At 33.9% G+C, this 20426-nt stretch overlaps 1 protein-coding gene across 1 annotated transcript; it reads right to left on the bottom strand.

The window, feature by feature from the left end:
* Window positions 1-2612: 2612 nt before the first annotated feature.
* Window positions 2613-5803, bottom strand: LOC132268786 (transcription factor MYB94). Its single transcript, XM_059769626.1, has 3 exons — window positions 5242-5803; window positions 4920-5049; window positions 2613-3881 (listed from the first exon to the last, which is right to left on the bottom strand). Exons 1-3 carry the CDS (start codon window positions 5372-5374, stop codon window positions 2825-2827), a joined length of 1320 nt encoding a protein of 439 aa, XP_059625609.1. The 5' UTR covers window positions 5375-5803; the 3' UTR covers window positions 2613-2824.
* Window positions 5804-20426: the final 14623 nt, after the last annotated feature.

Here is a 20426-nt window from a genome sequence, read left to right as displayed (position 1 = left end):
CTTTCCATTTATTTCAAAGTAGGATATTATTACACCATTTGACTACAATATTTGTTTATAGATTTTTTTCTGGATAATAGATAATTGGTTAAGGGGTCTTTGTATTACGGGATTCCTGAGTTGTACTTGTTGGAGGTTTATCAATTAATGAAATTATTATTTATTAGTTTCTTCAGCGTTTTATTTATTCCTTTATTATTCATCTTTGTACTCTGTGTTTGTTTGGCATACTTTAATTGTTTTGATATCCCTTGGTTTTGTGCGCGGATTTGATAAACCTGTGTTCCGAAATTAAAGGGTATCACAGAAGGCATATAGATGTATTGAAGTATATTCACATGATAATGTAAAGCTAAATCTATGACGTAAACAGATTGTAAGCTATGATGTTCACAATGAATGATAAACTACTTTGAATCTACAAAATTGAAGAAAAATTGCAAAGTAATTAGATATATTATTAATCAAAGGTTAAATTATATTCTTACAGTACATTCATATTTATAATACAAGAAACCTAATACTGTAAGGAAACCTAGCAGAAATAGAAAAGTAAAACATAAGGAAGCTAAAATAAAAGGAAACCTAAAAAAAAGCCTAAAACTTAACTTTCTCCAAAAATATTATAAAAAACCTAATCAATAAAAACTACTACGTATTAAATATAAAATTTAGAACAACATGACTTCGTTTCAACCTCCAACAAAAATCTATAAATATTATACAGTCTCCCTAACAATCTAACAAACCCAATTTCAGAGTCTTAAACGAATATTTTCAGCCGAAAAAATACTTGGCGTGTTGTGTTTTTCAATGGGTTGTTTTCACCCAAAAAAACACTAAAGCTATGTTTGGTACAGTGGAAAAGAAAATAAAGGATAACATTAGGTACGAGAGAAAAAAAATAAATAAAGGAAATGAGATAATAGTGTGAGCTACTTATCGTGTTTGGTTGACTAATGAAGGAAAAAAGAGAGGAAATGATGGTAATTATGTTTTGAAAAAAAAAAAAAACTATTTTAATGAATTTACCACTATAACATTTTCCACGATTCTTGTCTTTCATAAAAATAAGGACAAATTTGGCATTACAGAAATCTCATTAAAAATGCTACATTTTCCCTCAATTTCCTTCCATTTTTTAAGGGAAAACAAAATAACTATTCAAGCTTTAAACATATCCCTCTAAGTTCTTCCATTTCCTCTCTTTTCCTTCCAAAAGTTTATCCCAATCACAAAACTCCAAATCCCTCAATTTCCTTTCTTTTTATTTCCTTCCATTTTTTCCCACCAAACTGGTCCTCATGTTTTGTCGAAAACGGACTTATTAAGCTTACTGAATTTTTTCCTAAGTACATTAATTTAGATGGCACAGGGTCGGATAGATGCATAAAAGATATATGTATGTGTTGGTGCCATGGTTTGCCGTATCGGCCAATACGAGACGTATCGTCCGGTTCGTAACCTTTTTTTAAGGATTCGATACCGTTATACACCTCCATGAATCGTCCAGTTCGACCGATTTACAGTAATATTCGCCCGACTCCATTACACCGAGACCGTTATCACAATTGCAAACCATGGTTGGATGTACGCCACATGGACGACCAAGATGGTTCTATGATAAAGGCTACATTTGCACGTGAAGCGTCATTCTTGAACTAACACGATGTGACCTTCTAGGTTGGTTTGTAGCTGAGTTGATGGGGTGGGAATTATCGGGCCATATAGGGACTTGAGTGCTACTTTATTTGTGTCACTTCACTCGGTATGTATGGTTATCTTGATGGGACAAAAGTATGTGACTCTGCCCACTACTAGTCATCCATTTTGTCGGCTCTTGCTCATTAATTGTGTGTGGTATGCTCACCAAAGGTGCGACGCCTATAACTTCTGTATTAAAAGAATTAATGTGTCTTATTCCAATCAAAGGGCTGGACATGATCGAGAAGGCTATTGACGTGGTTAATAGTGAGACCCGATCATGTTTTTTGTACATTATTTTTGTCGACTTTGACCTTTTTTTTTTTTTTTTTTTTCACAATATTGTGGTGTTTCCTTATATTTCAAGTCATGAATAATGACATATTTACGTCTTATTGGGTAATGATTAATGACTTTTTTATTTTTTCTTGGTTAAAAGGTAAGCTAATAATATGACATTTTTGTGTTATCACCCAAATCATCAAAATGAATGTTAGGATAGTGTCAAGTAGAAGAATGGTACTCGTATTATATAAATGTTATTTACTTTAGGAAAAAGTGTAGGTAGTATTTTATTTTATTTTATCGTGGATCGAAATAAAAGAATCTTCTAGTTGCTCGTACAACTCAAAAAGGTAAGGATAATGCTTAGCTACTCACCGGTAAGTAGTTTCACCCTACTCACCTCTCATGTGTTCCAATAACAACATACCACATCAGTTTTAATAACCAAATAACTCACATTCTTCTGTATTTTCTAGAATCAACCATTAAATAATTTTTTTATTAAAAATAATGTGATATTCTATTATTAAAACACAGTGAATATGATGAAATTATTCACCAGTATTATCCAAAAGGCAATGAGGACCCGTATTAGCTGGAAGGAAGCAGCTGGGACACGAAAGTACCAAGAAGAAAACAGATGCATTCACATCATATTCATTCAACAAAATAGTAGAACGTGACAGCAATAATTAAGTGGGACTTTGATTTTACTAACTAACGATCATATGTCAGTCCCAAAGTGGAAAAAGAAATTCTAACCACTACCTCAACCATCACCCTTTACAAAACCGAAATAAAAAAAAATACAAGAAAATTACGAAGAAAAATAAAATTAAGAGAGAAGCCATGCAACCAAAGCCTCGTGCTTGTCACAGTGAATCTCATCTTCTCCCAACATAACTGCAGTACTAGAATCTTTATCCAAATTATAACTCTCCCACAATGAAGTCCAAGACGTCTTCTCTTCCTCCTCAACATCCCTTGGTAGATGATGTCCTTGAACAACAGTACCCATATCCCAATCATTATTAAAATCCCAATCCCAATCAGCCCTTATAATATCTTCCATACATGAATTTGTTGAAGTAGTGCAAGAATACCAATCGCTACTGCTACTATGATCTCCTTTTGAGCTCAGATTACCTCTCTGACCAACATCCACTTCCTTTATGGTGTTTGAATCCGTGACCCTATTTTCTCTCTCATCACCACCGACCGCGTTATTAATAGTTTCTCCCTCCTTACCTGTTGTTAAATAGCCATCAGGACCCAGCTCCTGCAAATCATCCCCCATAATGTCATTAAAACACAACATGGGACTATCTAGACCTTCATAACTTCCCACCAATTCCAACTCACTATTCCTATGGTCACTACTGTGACACGACATTAAAATATTATTCTCTCTCTCTTGATCATCATCACTCGAACCCGACATTCCCCTTTGAGAATCACTGAGCACAGATAGATTGTTCCTTCCCTCTTCTTCTTCTGTTGCCCATGGATCCACCACAACAATATCATTAGTATTCCATGAAGTGGCCTCTTTCTCTAAGGTTGGTGTAGTTGGCATTATTGGCACCATTCCCTCCATAACTCCACTTTGAATATCCTTCGGAAAAGGCTTTTCCGTTGATAACTCGGGAGCAGGTATAATATTATTAACGTAGCTTTTGTTCTTCTTCATGGCGGAGCGACTCGTTCGGCCTCCTCTTCGCTTCGCTGCAATGCTTGCTTTGGTTAAGTCCATCACCACCGGTACTGCTACTGCTAGGTTTTCATTGCTAAGCCTCCGGAAGCTGTGAATCTTTCTACTCAAGTGAGAGTTCCAGTAATTCTTTATCTCGTTGTCTGTTCTTCCTGCTAAGTGACCAGCGATCAACGACCACCTATAAACCATACATTATTATTAATCAATCCACTTTAACAATACTTAATTTTATTTACCACACCATATTAATTTTCTTTTAATTAATTCACCATTTTATTTATCACCTAATTTAGTTTGGGGACAAGTGGATGGAAATTGGAATTATTGGTGATATTTCTACAACGAATTGCATTAATTATTTTCCCATTCTAAGTTTCTATTCAGCTGTCTGATTTTGTCTACCACAAATTAATAATTTCCCCTACTTACTAAATAAATCAAATAACTTCTTCCTCTAGCTTCATCTATCATGATGAGATAGGTCTCATAAAATGACAAAATTTAATTACTCCGTATTTTGGAAGAAGTTGAGGTGCACTAGTTAAGGCAATGTGTAGCAACTCCTAACTAAATTATTAATGATACTAACTTTTGAGTTGAATAAACATATGATATATATATATAGAAAGAGACATTGAAGAAAAAGCTGTTTTTGGAAAATAAGTGGAAAAATCTTTGAATGAATCCAAATAATAATTAAAAAAAAGGTTGAAAAGTAGACGCATGATACTATGATGTACAGGATGCCACGATTACCTTTTTTTATTTTGAGAGAGACAAAGATCTAGCTAGGAAGTGGTTTTGCTTGGTGTTTCTTGGATGAAGAAATCATGGAGATTGATATGGATATATTGTGTTGGGATCTGGTGCAGTACGGCAACAATACTGCACCGGATCCGGGGTGTGTGTATATATATATATATATAAATAATATTTAGTGAGTGGAGTGAAACTATTCACTCTTATATGATGTAATAATAAAATAACATATCACATTTAAAAATAAAATAATTTATACCTAAAACCACTATATGCGATTTATGTAATGCTTGATTCGAAAAAACAAAAAAAATGTGTAATTATTTTATTATTAAAAGTGATGTGTTATTTTGTTATTGAATCACACAGGGGTGAGTAGCTTCACCCAATTCACTAGTGAGTAGCTAAACATTATCCTATATATAATTAATAGAGTAACAGGAATGGTGCCACTAACCTATTCCCCAGTTGAGCATGCAACTTAATAATTACATCTTCTTCCGCTGCTGTTATGTTGCCTCTCTTTAAATCAGATCTCAAGTAGTTGATCCATCTCAGCCTACAACTCTTCCCACACCTCAGTAACCCTTCAAAAATCCAAACAATAACGCTAACATATCAGTACAATTAAGCATTCGATCGATCACCTAATTGCATAAACCCAAATATATAGTTAAAAAAAATTAATTAATTAATTAATCCACACACATCAGGTGCATGTACATATACCCTATAGGTGTGTTTTTTGGTATAGCTATAGTACGTAGTACATATGTTACCTGCATTCTTGGGTAATGACCTCCAAGAGCCTTCCCCATTAGCTTGAATGTAGTTTGTCAAGATCTCATCTTCTTCAGCTGTCCACCTCCCTCTTTTCAACCCCACTTTCTCACAGCATGGTGCTCTCCCCATTTCCTGGAAACACCATACAACACACAACACAGCAAGAGGACATGCAAGACTCCAAGATATATATAGACCACCAAAGATATTCCGTATATATGATCAGTGAAAGTGAAAGTGAAAAGTTGTAGGCTTGTGGGTAGTGAGTCTAGTGAACTAGTTGACTTGTTGGTAGGAGAAGTGTGTGTACATATAGCGGTGTGTGTGTTGTACTGGCAGTGGTAAATTTTTTGTAATTTATAGAGAGAGAAAGGTGTGGTGATGTACCAGTGTGCACGGTGGTGGATAGTGCCACGTTGACCCCAGCGCAAATCCCCTGTCGTGGCTAATTGGCCGACGAGAGGCTCGTGACGGGGCTTCCATCCACCACGTTGACGATCCCTCGGACGATCACGTTTTGTCCCAATCCTTTTCGTCCTTCCTCCTTAAAACACCCCTCCACATTCATCGCTTTTATTAGTTCATCTACCTCTCGTACCCAGCTTTTAATTTCTTTCACCGTCTCTCTTTCTATATATATATATATATATATATTTCCCTATATGTAGCTCGGTAATTCCTCTGGAAATTAAGTCATGTTTCTCCTTGCAAACATTGGAGATATTAGTCCACAGGCAAGGACAAACTGGTCTTTATATATGGCCATATATGGGATGGATTATGGGTGCTACAACACTGGTAATAAGTACTAATTAAGGCTAAAACGTATATTCCTTGTTTCATCTCTTCTTAAATATTCATACCACAAACAAGGTTTATTGGTCTTGCGGAATTCATGATTCAATTAAATTAAAATAACAACTCACTTTATTTATTTATTATTATTATTATATTTTTATTGAGTGGCATGGGGCCGGTGTTGTCAGGGATATGTAGTCTCTCCAATTCACCCTAATTGTTGTTGAGAATAAATCCTCGTATACATATTTTCCACCATCTATATATATACTTATTTGTGGAGTGGCATGTTAGATTTTAATAGGTTTAAGGTTTATCCATATATTTATTAAAATTTACGATCATATACATTTAAGTACAACATAATATTTTACATGATTCACTCAATTTTAGAACAACCTATATAAAAAGATTTTTCTATTATGTATCAAGTAAAAAAAAACTATACAATTACGAATTTCAAAACCTAAACACTCTTTCACTCTTCCGTCCATTCACTCATCTTCTCTTGTATGCACTAAGAAAACTAAAAATCTCGCTTCTTCTTAGGCGCGTTACATCTCCAAGAATTGCTCTCCTCTCCCTTTACAATACTCACCCTTTTAGCCCCTTACATTTCCCCTCCCTCTACCCAAATCCAATTCTTTTGTTGGACCAATTAGTATCACCCCTGGCCTACAAAGGAGTTGCCAAATCAATATCCAACTCTAATATATCAGCTTAACAAGCCAACTTCCTTCCCAAATCTAATTTTCAAATATTTGACAAATGCAATCGGTTGAACTCAAGTTGGACAAGTCGGACTCTTCTAGAACTCCATCCTTTCGACTAAAATTTGAGACATACTAAAATTAATTTCAAACCAAGAGTTTAACAATGCCTTCAATCAAACAAGAGTGATGCTATGAGGTCTATTTCTATTATATTTGAGAATGTAGCCAAATGAATTTTTATATGGTTTCAATGTTGATCTTATCTACTCCATCGAAAATCTCTTTGGCTTACATAAGCTCACTTGAAAACCGGGTTAGAGTATAATGATCCGTAAAATTAACAAAACAACTTATTTTACTTGGACCTTTTTGGGTAGAAATGAGAGGAATGGGAGAAAAATCCTCTCTTCTGCCACTTGCTTTCCTCTAAAATTTGGAGTAAGGGCTTATAGAAAAATATATATTTTATTAGATAAATTTGAAAGGATTCAAAGGAATTATTACTTTAATTTAAATTTATTAATTCGAGCGGGGTATATAAAAAAAAAAAAAATTTGAAGGCATGGCCGCCTTAGCTAAAAGAAGTTCTTGTCGTGTATAGAAACGTCTGCTTTCTTATGGATATTGATGTGTATGTGGGAAGATATTATCTTTGAAATCGCAACTTGCCTTTCATTTTTTTGGGTGGTATTAATTGGTTAACACCTTTACGAGAAAGTTGGGTTGAACAACCAACTTGTCGTTTCTAAGCAATTACACTGGGAAGGACAAATCTGACACTGGTAGAGATTTTTTTATTTCTCTTGAAGGCAATTACAAAAGTCATGCATGACTTTTATTATTATTACGATAGGCTTGCTTAAAGGGTGAACAAATGGATTAATTTTAACCATTATTATACTTAATTGTGAAAGAAAAAAGGGACCAGAGCTCTTATATTTACAGGAAAAAAAAAAAAGAAAAAAGAAAAAAGAAGGGGGTTCTAGAGCTCATATATATATCGACATCCCTCTATATTTATATATCTATATCTATGCTTTTATAAAAGTGTAAAGAATTTCTTAATATTTTAAATTTTTTAATTTGATAAATATACTTTAATTTATTACTTTCATATATTAATATATACACATATAATAATTAATTGATGATTCGTATTCATAACTCCTGTCTCTCCATTATTATATATATACTTTAATTTATTGCTTTTATATATTAATATATACACATAGAATTTCTCTCTCTTTTTCTTTTTCTTTTTTTTTTTTCTTTTTTTGTTACATATATATATACCTAAAATAATATATATTTTTTTCCTAAAAATGCAAAGAATTTTTGGAAAAACATTTTTCATGTTTGTTAAATAAAATAATTTTGTTAGTTGTATCTTTTTGGTTATGTATCTATACCTAAAATAATATTTTTTTTATTCTAAAAGTGTAAAGAATTTTTTGAATTTTTAAACTTTTTTCATATTTTTTAAAATTATAAAAATAAGGTTTTTGATTTGATTCAAAGTGTACAAAATATTTTCTAATACAATTTATTATTTGATTAAATATAGTTTTTAATCATAATAATTGCAATTCAATTGCTTTTAATTATGATGTAACACTTGTGCCTTTTGAGATTTTTTTTCACTGTTTTAACCGAAAAGTGGTAATATACAATTTTCATTTCTGACTTCATTTCCTACACTGAACCAAAGAAGTTGTAAATAGCCTGCTAGCTTGAATTGCACAAAACTGTTTCTGAATTTGACAGGTTCTCTGGAGTTGCAATAATGGAAAATTATCTATATCTTGTGATTGGCCGAAAAGGAAAGCAAAGCTTCTCTTTTTGATGTTTTATCTGCTTCCCTCTTTAATATTTTATAGCTATGATGTTTTTATCCAATTGTTCATTACCAATTCTTTATTGTTGTGAGACTTCCATATTATTTCCCATACATGGTAACAATATATTCTAACATTTCTGCCTTGAACTTTTAGGAGACATTGCTTCAACAAATAAAAATGGACCTTGTTGACCAACCCTCAAGGTTTTGATTGGAATTTTGGAGGGAAAGTGGATAATGAGCATTAACGGTTAGTACATGCTTTTTAATCATGACAAATTTATAATCAGATATTAGCATTTTAAGCTTTTTTCCATGTAAATCTTTTGCTAATCTCTTGTTTGCACTTGACTATTTATTTATTTATTTATTTTTTAGTCCCTTTTTATGGTTTTGCAGGAATTAAGGATTGCGTGAAAGCCATGGAACCTGTTGATAGAAGGATTATGAAATTGGTGTTGACATCCATGGGATTAAGATGGTCCTCCTCAACTTGAAAGATTTAAAATCTTAAATAAGGTCATTTCATATCTAGAATTTTAGTAAAAGATTTAAAAATTATAGACTACTGACCTAAATTTGACATTTGATTTATGATGTGTAAACTCATGAAGAAATCCAATAATAATTACAAATGATAGTATATAAGTTTTTAGGTATCCTTTTAAAAGTGTAGAGAATTTAACATTTTTTTTTTGGTCACATAAAAAGTTTATTAAAGCATAATAATTCATGCCTTAGTATAAATTATAAATGTACATATTATATATGACCTAATATTTTCTGAAAAAAGTTGAGGAAGGTTTTTAATCCGATTAATTATACTATTTGATTGTTCAGATTCTTCAACTCTTTTATATATGTATTTATTTAAACCATAATTTTTATATTAAAAGGATATTAAAAGTATTTTTAAATCAAATTAATTGTACTTTTTATAAAAAAAGGAAAAATATATATAATATTCCCACTATTTAAAAGCAAACGTGTTCCTTCCCAAAAATTTCCTCCCAAAAAATTCTAGAGCCTAATTCACATTATTCCAAAAGGAAAAAAAAAAATAATACCAACTTTGTTTAAAAAAAAAAATGCACAACAAACGGAAAAAGAAAACGTAAAAGGGAAATGAAAAAATGTACCATTTTTTATTTTTAAAACATATATCCACCTAACTTCAGACATTTTCTCTATTTCCAAATATTTTTTCTTATTTTAAATTTAGAAATTTTATTAACGTATATATCAACTATATATAATGGTTTATAATGCCTCCAGAAAGGTTAAAACAAAATAAGTACATTAAAGCATAATGAATCATGCCTCATTCATTAATAGTATAGCTTATAAATGTATACATTATATACGACCAAATATTTTATGAAAAAAGTTGAGGACAACCAAAAGAACATGTTTTTAAATCGATTAAAAGTGAAATGGTACCCTTGGAATTTTCAACCTTATATTTTATTAAAATTGTATTATTTTTATTTTGATACTTGAAATCTTCAACCAAGTATTTCTTAACTCTTTTTTTTCACTTTAAATTAAATCCAATTTTATTAAAAAGTATTAGTGGACATTAATTACTTGAATTTCATTTCATTTTTTTAATGGTTAACAACCTTTGAGATTTTCAACCTAAAAAAATGTCACTAAAAGTGGACTACAAAACATGTATAACCTCTTGGAATTTTTAACCTAAAATTTCTTTAAAAGTTTATTATTTTTATGTTTAATGCAAAACTTTTGTAACTTTTGAAATTTCCAACCTTTAATAGTATTTGATGTCTCTTAAAATGTTAAACAATAACATAAAAGTCTGTTATATAAATAAAGGTCTATTATATAAATAAAGGTAAAAATTATAAGATCAAGCTCTAATATTAAGGGAGCAGCAAGATTAGATGTCAACAAGAGCATTACAAGTAGGGATCACAAGAAGAAGAAGTATCAAGGAGTATTTTTCGCCAATTAGCTTTGGTGGTGAAGATGAGAATTCATGTGCAACAAATCAGGAGCATCAATTAGCTTGGTTAAGTTATTTGTATGTTTTGAATCCTCTACTCAGTTTAACTCATAGTGATGAATTCATATTAAATTGTTTTAATATTAGGAGTAGTGATGATCAAATGATTGTTAGGTTTCGTTCATCAAATTAACAATTATTGAGTTTTCTTGTACTCATGTTGAAGTATTTATTTGAATATGAGTATTTTGTTGTATTCTTCCTTTGGATTACATGTACCTTCTTTCTTTTTCTTTTTTTTTTTCTTTTTTTTTTTTTCAAATGAGGACTTAAGTTTGGTTGTTGATGTTATCCAAAGCCTTCACTTGTTTTGGTTTTCATTTGATTTGCATTTGTTAATTCAATTTTTAAAACATTTTTCTTTAATTTTCCTCGGTCTGTTCCTTGGAAAAATTTAGATAGTATTTGTATGTCAACTTGTTTCTATGAATTTTGGATTGTGATTTTTTCTTTTCTTTCTCCATTGTATTTATTTTTTTAAAGTTCGTTCATCTCGAGAAATTTGAGTCCTTGAAAAGGAAAGTCTTAACAAAAATATTATAGAAAGAAGAAGAGAAAGAAGATACTTCTTCTTTCTTGCAATGCAAAATGCTGGAAGGTTAATATTTAATTCGAGTAACAAAAAAATAAATTAAAAAATAGAAGCTCATTTGTGATATAGATAACATATGAAGATATATTTCCAAATTCCTTTCACATTGAAAAGTATCAAATCAAATAAATCAGTTTATCAAAGTTTTCTTAAGATCAAATATTTTTTTTTTATAATTTATTACAATCTTATTAATAACTTGGATTTACACCACGTGGATATGCACGTGCTCTTTTGCTAATGTATATATATATATATATATAGATATAGTTTCTTCATTCATGTCAATCACTAGAAGACTTTTGACATGATCTTTTCTTTTGTTTTTTCTTTAATTTTTTTTAGAAGAAGATATTCTTAGCCTTGAAAGTTACCTATTATTATTATTCTAAATCCATTTTTTTTTTAACAATAATAATAATATTATTAATGAATATATACAAATAAATAATACTAATATGAGAAACTGAAGATGCAAGAAATTCGTTTCCCTCTTTCTCTCTCTAGAAATTCTTACACTTCAACCCAAAAAGATCCCTCTCCTTTCCATTCCTTATCCTATTTATAGATATTTACAAGATATTTACAAGATATTTATTGATTGCTGGATCTGGGCCTATTCCTCCATAAGCCCTGGTCACCTTTGATGGGCTTACTCCCGTTCGGCCCATATGGCAGTGTCTTTATATGGGCCGACCCAGCTGTACGAACTGAATGTTGTGTTTGCGAGTCGGATCCGGCCCATGTCGTCCGGGGCCTCCTCAACTGCCCCCATAATTGCCCCTTATTTAATAAGGGGTAACTATTGATGGCGTCTCATCATGATGTTGACGGCTCGAGATAACCACGTGGGGGAGCGGACGGTCAGATCCAGAATCAATGTTCCGGGGCTCGAGGAATTTCTCGCCTTCCCGACGCTTCGGCCCTCGGGCCCCCTCGCCTTTATAATGCTCTAGAATTCCACTTCACTTCCCTTTACCGTCTCCATCATCAGCCAAGTCTCTCTCTTTCTAGAACAGTGCTAAGCTTTTTCTGGTGAAATCCTTCAAGAGTCATTCTTCCAGCGATCTTGCAGTCCTCCGAGGTTAGTTTCGTTCTTTTTTACTTTCGGCAGGCTTCCATTTACCCCCTTTTAGATTCTTCTAGCACTTCCACCATGGTTGTAGATCTGGATGTTCTTCGTATGAGACTTAGACTTCCTGACAACATCGAAGTTAGGGTTTGCCCCCAGGATGTTAACATTATGACCGGCGCCGGCCTCCTGCCCGGCGAAGTCTTATTCACGAACCTTCAATTGAATGTTGTTAGGTTCCCTCTGCACCCTTTCTTTAGTTATGTCTTCAATAGATTGGGGATATCCCCTCTGCAGGTCAACCCCAACTTCTTTAGAATCATATCTGTTATGCTCTTGTTGATGCGTGACAGAAATCTGGACCTCGACCTCGACCTCATAGACCTCCTTCTGTGCTATAAGGTCAGTAAGATCCGTACTAACGAACCCTTCTACCACCTCTACCCGTTCGAGAAGATGTCCATATGTACGGACACAATAAAATCTGAGAAGGGTTGGAGGGATAGCATCGTGGGCATTAGTGGGGCTTGGTCTTCGCCGGCTGCAGAGGATTACCCAATCCCGAGCGCCTTTGGTGTCTGTTCTGTCTCCTCCTATAAGAAATTCAAATCTCATAAACATGACTGCCCCTGCGAAACATGCGTTCCTCGTTTTTGCACTTTCTTATGCCGTTCCTTGGGAATACCTTGTGATGACTTGAGCTATAGTGTTTGCAGGGATAGGAGTAACTACTTGAAGAAATACGTTCTGAACGATATTCCTTCCTGCTCAGATCTCCTCACTTCAGACAACCTCTTAGCGCTCTCATCACTCGGCTACAACATGAGCAGACTTCAGATTCCTTCTTTTGGCAGGAAGAAAAATACTCCCCCAGCCACTCCTGCTGCTGGGGCGACCTCCTCTCCAGCGTCAGCTTCTTCCTCAGCCACCATATCTGACACTGTCCCGAGCGCAGTGGCTATTAACCCTGTTGCCAGCGCCCCTGCTGCCAACCAGAACGCGTCCCCCCCAGCTACCATAGCTCCTGCTGCTGCGGGGGGCGGTCGGGACAAAGAACGAGGCAAAAGGCCTCATCCTGATAGTGAAGTCGATCATGAGGAGGAGCCTCTCATTAGAAGGACCCGGGTCTCCGGGCCGGGTGCTCTCTTGCACCGAGCGGTCAGAGCTCCTGCTCCCTCTGGGCCTGCTGCAGCTGGTGGCTCTGCTTCTGCTTCAGGCCCCCCTTCTATCCCCACCTTACCGCCATGGGCCCCTCGGTACACCCGAACGGATGGGACGTTCGTGAAACCGAACGAGACCATGCTGAAGGATGGCCAGACCGCTATGGCCTACTACAGGAGCATGTGGACTCCGAAGGACCTTGAGGCGGCAAAGGGCCTTTCCCAGAAGGATGTGTTCAGCCGCTTTCCTCAATCTGCTATGGAGGTGACTTTTATTTTCTAACTTACGAATTCTCTCATATTATTTGGTCTTGCCTTCGCCCGACCTGACTATTGGCTTAACCGTTTTTAATGTGCACCTATGCAGACATTGTTCGGAATGATGGCCATGCAGAAGCAGGTGGAGATGGGGAACGCCAGGGCCCGTAAGTTTTCTGACAGCCTGGAGGTGGCTAATAAAGAAAACGACCTCCTCGCCATGAAGAATACCGAGGTACTGGCTCGGCTTGACAAAACCGAGCAAGAGAGAGATGTTCTGAAGAAGGAGAATGATTCCCTTCAGGATGAGAAGGACGCCCTCCAGCTTGAGAAGAGCGTCTGGCAGACCGAGCGGGAATCAATTAGAGAAGAAAAGGCAGAACTCCAGCGCCTTCTAGCTGATGAACAGTCTGCTCGGATGGCTTTTGAAAAAAGAGCTCTGGACGAGCGTACCGCTCTGATCGACGCGATCAGCAGAGTGGGTGGTGGGATGCTGGCCCTTCACGCTCGGTTCTCAAGGGTCGGTGCTCTTCGGTATGTTCAAGGATTCCGGGAAGGTTTCGCCGACCGGGTTCCGGATGAGGGACAGACCAGCTCCACTCCGGATGAGGTAGACAAGGATCTGGGGATTGAACCTCTGGGGGTCTATGTCGACCCAGAACCCACCGAAGCGGAGCGCATATTTGATGAGTGCCAGGACATTGCTTCCTCAAGGATCATCACAGCTCCTCCTACCGCTCTGCCACTGACCGCTCCTCAATCGTCAACCGTGGTTCCTTCCATAGCCACTGCTGACGCTGAACCCCAGCCGAACGATTCAGTCATTCACCTTGATTCCCCACCTCATGAAGGTGAGACGGCTGATGGGGCCGAGGAGGCGAGTCGGCACGGCCAGGATGCTGTTGGTACTGAGGCGTCTAGCTAGGGCTCCTTTGAATTCTTCCATTCCATATCTTTTTGTAATGATGGACATCTCTCTTTTGTAAACTCAATGCTCAATATTAATGAAACGACAGAACTCTTTTTCCCTATGTGTTGTGCTCTATTCAACTTATCTTCAATACATACATATCTTTTCTCTCTTTTTCTTTTATATTAGCTTTGCCGTGTGTTTGTTTATGGCAAGTGCCTGGCGCTCGGCTAGGATGTCACTTGCCACTTGGCTTTAAATTTTTAATTGAAGATGCAAGAAATTCGTTTCCCTCTTTCTCTCTCTAGAAATTCTTACACCTCAACCCAAAAAGATCCCTCTCCTTTCCATTCCTTATCCTATTTATAGATATTTACAAGATATTTACAAGATATTTACTGATTGCTGGATCTGGGCCTATTCCTCCATAAGCCCTGGTCACCTTTGATGGGCTTACTCCCGTTCGGCCCATATGGCAGTGTCTTTATATGGGCCGACCCAGCTGTACGAACTGAATGTTGTGTTTGCGAGTCGGATCCGGCCCATGTCGTCCGGGGCCTCCTCAGAAACCTAGTTAGTTTTAGGGATCACAATTTCTTTTGACCCGGCGGAATTTCTTTCCATCCCTTATGAGACAGGTTTAGTAGCACATTAAATAAGTTTGGGACGAATATAATAAAATAATTAAAAAATCGAAACGAATTTGTGATGAGAGTGGATTTAGTGATAAATTCGTCCCGCCCCGATTATATGTGTACCTTTAAATTTTTTATATATATAAAAAATATGTATTTAATATTTTTAAGACCCTTATTACTTTGTTAGTGTCCATTAATATATTAATATTCAATACTAGTAATTTAAAAGATAGGTCAACTTATTTATCAACGCAATTTGAACACATTGAGCTAATTTATTTATTTTTAATACACAATAAAAGTGGCATAACCCACCCTATCCCCTCCTGCAATTAAGCAAAGCACATGAGGCGGAGACACTACGCTGTCTACTGAAATAGAGATAAAAATGGTCTACTGATTACAAAATCCGTCTTTAAATAAAGACGAAGTTTGTATGATGGATTTTTCAACAAAACCAAGTAAGTTTTACCCAACTCCGCCCATGGCCAAAGTACGGACATGAAGAACGGAGAAGCCACCTAGACAGCAAGAAGCCCTTGGGGATACAGACGTTTACCAGTTGCTTCTTTGTTTACTTAAATGTGGCACAACAATAAATTCCCATCTAGTTGTAATTGTCTATTTAGTATTAAATGGTACATTCATAAAGTAAACAATAGATAATTTATACTCTTTTAGTTTCAAAATAAATATTTTTATTTATATTTTTTATTGTCTCAAATAAATCTTTCAATTAAAAAGTGAAGGTACTATTTTTTTTTATAATATTATCAATTTAACTTTTTTACATTGAAGTTATAAAAAGTAAACTATCACATTAATATAAGTCTACTATGAATAATTTAATAATTCATTGATTATCAATATAATAAAAAATATTAAAATTCGTTATATTATAAAAAGAGACTTTTGTTTTTGGAGGAGGGAGTAGTACTTACCCAAAAAAAAAAAAAAAAAAAAAAAAAGGTGAACAATAGATAATTATTTCTTAAAAATGTAGTCATATGGTGTCATATTTTTATTTTTATTTTTATTTTTTTTTAAGTTTTGGAAATTTCAAGCTTGCTGGTAATTTGTCATTTTCCTTTAGTTCCAGTTTTATATTACGTATTCTATTAATCAATGATAAATCTACTATTTTTTTTTTTTCCTTTGATAAAAAAAAAAAAAAAACGCGCCCCCATTTCTTTCCAAGGAACTCCATCTCTCAGTTCTACTTTTGAAACTAATGAATATGTTTGATTTCAAAGCATATATTTTCAGCTCCCACCTTGGGAGTTATTGACAAAAAAAACTTACACCCATTTTGAAAAAAGTGCTTTTTAGTTTTTTTTAGTGTTGGTTTGCACTTTTTATATTTTATTTTTGCGTTTCTTGCTATTAGCTAGGTAGTTATAATACGAGATTTTACACCCCCAAAAAAAAAATCTTATGCGAATTTGACATTACACAAAAGAGAGCACCCTTTAATATTTATAATGCCCCGTGAAAGCAAAAAGTTAGGTCAAATCATAAAACATTTTGTTTTAAAAATAATTTGACACCATTTTGAGCAAAAATCTTTCCATGATCTCATTTTACAAATGGCTTTTATGGCCGCCCTCGTTACTGTTATTGTTATATGTTCTTTTTGCAGTGCATTCTAATGCTACCCCGGTACGCATATACATATCAATACATATAAGAGCATGTCCAATGGTTTTGATTTTAGAGATTTTGGGCTTAAATTGGTAATGCCAGTAGTCGTCTAATGGAGTTTCTAAAAAGTGACCCGAGATTTTGGCATCTAAAATATTATATATAAAATGAACCATGCTTGCCCCAAGTCCCATAAGTAGGAACGTCGTTTATGATGCTGACATATATCAATAAAAATATGACATGTGTCAAAAATAATATATTTTTTCCCTCATGCGTTTGGGATTTTCTATTCCAAATGTTTCATATTACAATCCGTTACAGAAGAAGTTAAACAATTAGCCCAAACATGGTAAATTAACCATAACTGTAAGACTACAATTATCAATGGAGTTTAAGGAAATTAATTTGGATTCAGATTGCAACAGATGATGATAAATCTCAAAATTTTGGATACTACAAGAGTTATGCGTATTTATTAATTGGTGGCTTGAATCATCTCTAAAGGTTGGTTGTAAAAGATTATGGTTTGAGAATGGAGGAGGTGGCAAGCAATGAAGGTGGTGGAGGTCGGTTGGCGGAAAAGAGAATTAATATTAGGGTTTTAGAATTGGGGAGATGGAGTGCATCAATGGGGATTTAGTGGGAAGAGATTAAGAATCGTTAGTTAAAAGATAAGGAGAGTCCGCTACTAGGTCTCACAGACGTGTAAGGGAAAATTTTATTCATTTTTTGATGACCCGTGAAAAGATCTGAATGATTCATGTTTAATTTTTTAATTTTTTTTTTAAAAAACAAATGTTATGTTGTTATTAATCCATATCAACATCTAAAGGAGAGCCCTTCTTATGCGGCCTAAGGCAAGCTTTTTCCATAGGGAAATATGAACAATGCTTGCCTTAGGCCCATAAGAAGAAACTTCCTTCTTATGATGAGGTTGCCCAATAAAATATCAACACGTGTTTAAGTTTAAAATGATAAAAAAAATAAAAAAATATGATGATTACAAGCAATAAACACTTCAAAAAGTTTCCATAGGCTATTCAATAGACTCCTTCTACAACGGAAAAGCCATCGGCGTACGTGCGCCATGGTATCGTTCCAAATTCCAACTCGGTGTCATGGATATGGAGTTGAACCCATTACCGGAGCCGTAAAATAACACCACCGAAGATGAACATGATGTAAACTATAATAATTCGTGTTAAGCCATTAATCACAAATTTACATGAATCCCATATCTTAGAACTTTATGATTTTCACATCTCTATAATGCATAAATAAATGGTTAAATATAAATACCTCGATCTGTAATTGCAAGTCTTGTTGAGATTAAATCCAATGTCTAGATCCTTTAACCACGGACTAATCTGCAACTCTGATTAACAGGCAAATGTGGAAACTGGTTTCTCTCTCTTGGCCTTTTACACCCATAAAACTTTTACGTGTTGTGTTCATTAATCGTACATAATTGATGGGATATATGCATTTTTATAAAGGCAGAGAGAGTACTAGTTTTCTTTTTTAGTAACCTTAATTCCACTTTCCATCAAAGTAAGGAATAAATAGGAAAACACTTTTCCAATAATTAATTACCATAAAGGTAATTTATAAGTTGACCAAATAATATAATATTAATCTGATACCTATTTACTTAACCACTAATTAATGAAATATATCACATGTCCAAAACATGTGGGCCACACAATATAAGAAAATATCTTACAGTCTCCCACTTGGCCCATATGATAACTTCGGTAGCGGTTTAATAAAATAGTCATTAGTGTGCACCATAAATCAAATTGACTCATTAAATTAGTCATCATAAATACCATGGTAAATAAACTACTAATGCGAGTCATGGCGGTTATATGTCCTTAAATGACACAGTTCCTTCTATGTACCACACACTAATAATCTATTCAACATAGTCTATAAATGAGAAGTATCAATAATGATCTAACAATAATATCTTTTCCAAGACTATTCCTATTACCATTTATTAAAGCAATACGTACATGTACATTAATTAATAGGAAATATCAGAAATACATTTAATCAGCGCAAAATGTCAAATACATATAAACACTGTTAAGCAATTCACAATAAAAAAAAAATAATCATCATTGACTACATTCAAGACCCATTCTTTCAACGCGTTCCATAAATGTCTTGGGTGGTAGTTCATTCGTTAATGGATTGAAATCATAAATTGTGTATTTATATATTTAATAGACATTCTTTGTTTCTAAATATCATCTTTAATGATAAAGTATTTCAACTTTAGAGTACCTATCATTTTTCATACAAGAAAATCAACAATTGCAGCATAAATTTTCAGCAATCTGAAAATAGTACCCATAACTCCAAGTCCTGAAATAAATTCTGCAACAATAAATTGTAACCTCAAAGCATGCTACAAATTAAAAAATTCATAATAGACAAAGTAATAATAAATTGCTTTGCACTTTTCATAATATTGTTCCTCCAGCCAAATCTTTTAGAACTCTTTTAATATATCCTTTATGAGACAATTCTAAAAAATTCACGTGATCTATTATAAAATATTTATATTCCTATTACGTAAAATGCCTCATTCATATATTTCATTTCAAAGTGTTTAGAGATAACTTTTAGTTTTTAATAATAAATTAAGATCACTATTAGCAAACAAAATATCATCAATATATATAGAATCAGAAATATAAACTTATTCCCACTAACCTTATAGTATATACTCTGATCAACAGTGTTTTACTTAAAACAAAAAGAAATAATGGTATCATTGAACTTAATATACCATTGTCAGGAAGCTTGTTTAAATTCATATATTAACATCTTAAGTTTACAGACCATGTATTTTTTACTCTTTAATGTAAAGCCTTCAGGTTGTTCCATACAGACTTCATCTTTCTAAACTCCCATTCAGAAAATCAATCAAAATTAAATTCTTGCAGATATACCACATAGTCATCCGGAATAGCAGATTTCCTTTCTTTTTGAGATCGTCTTAATGTTATTCCTTATGATTTTTCTACAATCTATTCATTGGTAACAATCTCATTATGGAGTTGTTGATTATTCAAATATTTTTCGTTGTTATACGGTTCAACAACTGAAGGAATAATTATTTCTTTAGAAGTTATGGGTAAAGAAATTTATACCCTAACTTCTTAAATGATAACATTCTTATTTTTACCACTCCCACTGACTTCACCATTCTTAATGAATCTGACATTACTAGTTTCAATAATTATCGTACTGTGTTTAGGAAAGTAAAACTTGTACCATTTAGATTACTTAATATCCACAATATTATGGGTAACGAGGAATTACTTAACATACTCCTAACCAATTCTATAAGAGTACGATTATACTTTACAACTACACGCTTCTGCTGTAGCATGTGTAGCAAAGTGTATTGAGCACAAATGTCATACATTTCAAGGAGTTTAGCAAACGGTTAGAGTATTAATCCATTTCATCATACTTTTCAATAATATTCACTACCTCTATATGACCTTAGAATTTCCACT

Source organism: Cornus florida, unplaced genomic scaffold, assembly GCF_030987335.1.
Source record: "Cornus florida cultivar Cherokee Brave unplaced genomic scaffold, ASM3098733v1 CherokeeBrave_3.0.0_Hap2_Chr08, whole genome shotgun sequence".
Classification (NCBI taxonomy): domain Eukaryota; kingdom Viridiplantae; phylum Streptophyta; class Magnoliopsida; order Cornales; family Cornaceae; genus Cornus; species Cornus florida.
This window is presented reverse-complemented; position numbering and strand designations above follow the sequence as displayed.

Bases quoted from the DNA above. Each gene is read 5' to 3' on its own strand.
- LOC132268786 (XM_059769626.1), bottom strand. From the start codon at position 5,374: ATGGGGAGAGCACCATGCTGTGAGAAAGTGGGGTTGAAAAGAGGGAGG. The intron at 5,050-5,241 runs GTAACATATGTA...GGATTTTTGAAG, and splicing joins GTCATTACCCAAGAATGCAG to GGTTACTGAGGTGTGGGAAG. The intron at 3,882-4,919 runs GTTAGTGGCACC...TATGGTTTATAG, and splicing joins CATGCTCAACTGGGGAATAG to GTGGTCGTTGATCGCTGGTC.